This window comes from Sinocyclocheilus grahami, unplaced genomic scaffold (assembly GCF_001515645.1).
Source record: "Sinocyclocheilus grahami isolate Dianchi unplaced genomic scaffold, SAMN03320097.WGS_v1.1 scaffold135.1, whole genome shotgun sequence".
Taxonomy (NCBI): domain Eukaryota; kingdom Metazoa; phylum Chordata; class Actinopteri; order Cypriniformes; family Cyprinidae; genus Sinocyclocheilus; species Sinocyclocheilus grahami.
The window spans coordinates 1,239,655-1,242,272 of NW_015505314.1; the positions used below are offsets into that span (position 1 = coordinate 1,239,655).

Below are 2,618 nucleotides of genomic sequence, written 5' to 3' on the forward strand. Positions count from 1 at the left end.
AAAGAGAAAATATTCTTTCTAAAGCTACTTTCTGTAATTTTTTTCTCATGTAACACAATAAACAACAAATTCAAAAAGAAACAAAACAACAATAACTTCAATAAATAAATAATAAACCTAACCTATAGTTTAAAAAAATAATATATGGTGTTGATGCATGATACTGCTATTCATTTTGTCATGCATGTACATCTTGCTTAAAAGAGATTTATGAAGTGCCAAAGGGCCTAGGAGCTTAGTGGTCAGTTTGCAGGAGGGCCTAGGTACCCGATAGTGGCAAGCTTGTGCTGTTCGTGCCGAGTGGCCTAGATGCCCCATTGGTCAGCTTATGCAATGTGGTGAGGGGCATGGAGGACTCAGGCTATATTCACAGAGATGCCAAGGGGCTCTAATGGTCAGCTGGCATTGCCTATTGTGGCCAGTTGCATTTAAACCTCCTGTCCTGTGTGCTTTTTTGTTGGTGTGTATGTTTGGATGCTCACTTGACATCATAGCGGTGCATGAACATAATGTGATCTCTGTATGTACGATTCACATCCAGATCAATCTGACGAATATCTGGAGACAACCCCCTGGCTCTGATCTTCAGTTTCTGGGGAAAGACAAAAACAGTTCATGGAGTTCATAATGAATATAACTAACTATATAACAACACTCTGCAGGCCACAAATGAATCTAGCTCACAGACCACAGCATGATTCCTGCCACACAAAAACCTCCAGTTAAAAGGGAATGCAGACTGCAAATCATGTTTTCAGTCCAGTTGGATGCTGCAGGGCTTTAGTAAAGCTGCTATTGTCCATTTGGAGTGATATTTCCCTCTGCGGTGTGTGTGTCAAACCACATAAGTGTTACATTGCAAACCTCAGGGGTCGGCTATTTTAGAAAGTCATATTTAAGCAAAGAGTTTGTGTTTGCCTCTCTCTCTCACACATACATGCATACACGTTTCTGTGGAATAAACTAGCTCTTGAGAAAGCCATGCCTATGCTGGAATGGAGAAACTGCGTTTACCTCATAGAAGTCCTTTTTCTCCTCCTTGATTTTGGGGATGTCGAGCAGCAAACACCAAACCTGACCTCTGAGCTGCAGTGGAATTCCCTTATAGATCCTCCTTACCAGCTACACAAACACACACAAAACACGATTAGAATTCAAGAAAACTCTAAACCTCAACCATGTGAGTGAACACATTGAAGTCATTATTAAATAAATAAACAAATAAATAAATACATTTGTGAGTTAAAAAGTTAACTTAACTAAATGTTTATTGAAAGAAGTCTCTTATGCTCATCAAGACTGCATTTATGTAATAAAACATACAGTAAAACAGCAATATTGTGAAACTTATGAATTTCTATTTTCATATATTTTAAAATGTAATTTATTCCGGATACATTTTAAGCAGCAATCACTCCAGTCTTCAGTGCCACATGATCCTTCAGAAATCATTTTAACATGCTGATTTGATGCTCAAGAAATTTTTATTATCAATGTAAACAGTTATGCTGCTTAATATTTTTGTTTCCACACTACATTAGTTAAACTAACAATGAAAAATACTTCTAAAGCATTTATAAATTTTAGTCAATTAGTTGGTTAAATAAATGTTGATTCCAACATTTACTAATACATTACTGAAATGAAAAGTTGTATCTATTAATGTTAGTTAATGGACCTGATAAATACTGTAACATATGTATTGTCCATTGTTAGTTAATGCATTAAATATAGCTGGAACCTTATTGTGCGTGTATGTATATATATATATATATATATATTGGAATAAATAACATTTGAACAAAACTGCATTTTTAAAATGAAACAATAAAATTACGCAAAACTACTTAATTTAAGACTTTTTTCTTTATTATGTCACACCATTTATGCTTCACCCAAAACATTACAATTGATTAAATTAATTAAAATATATATTAAAAATAAAATTAGTATGTACAGAGACTTGATATATATATATATGTTATACAATAATACATTTTTTTTCCTTCTTTTTTTTGTATTTATTTATTTAAGAGAAGTGTCATGTCATTAAGTCTCTGCAATCTGGAATATAGACAACTGTATCAGAGACAGATGACAAAATTAGCAGACTTTCCAAATTTCCTGTGCTGAGTTTGGGAGAATAATAGCTATGAATCGAAGGTGGAATATGTTAAACTGAACTGAGGGTGTTACCGAAAGCATGATATGCAAACTATTGAAAAGAAAAAGAAGGGGAACAGGGTTTATATACACAATATATAATATGACTTCAATGAAGTGGCCACAGATACCGCTGGCCTGGTTATTAGGACACCCTCAATATGGATAATCATCACGCTGTCTAAACGCATTCAATATCAGAGTAATGGAATACATCTGTGTGTCTGTGTCTCTCACGGGTAATTGTGCAGTCAGTAAAGATTAAACTCCCATCAGAGGGCAGATTAAAAGCTCAAAAGCAAAATGCTGAAACCACAAAAGCTAATGGCCGGCATGAATCGTCTCTCAGCTACAATTAAACTCACACGCTGGAACAGAGAGACAGAGAAAGGGAGAGAGAGAAAGAGAGAGAGAGAGAGAGAGAGAGAGAGAGAGAGAGAGAGAGAGAGAGAGAG

General features: G+C 35.2%; 1 protein-coding gene across 1 annotated transcript in view; it reads right to left on the reverse strand.

The window, feature by feature from the left end:
* Positions 1-2,618, reverse strand: part of usp6nl (USP6 N-terminal like) — a 21,402-nt gene that overhangs the window by 14,646 nt on the left and 4,138 nt on the right. Inside the window, exons 2-3 of the mRNA XM_016279946.1 lie at positions 1,015-1,122; positions 483-592 (exon numbers count right to left, since the gene is read on the reverse strand). Of these exons, the coding sequence (XP_016135432.1) occupies positions 483-592; positions 1,015-1,122 (218 nt within the window). The remainder of the gene's footprint in view (positions 1-482; positions 593-1,014; positions 1,123-2,618) is intronic.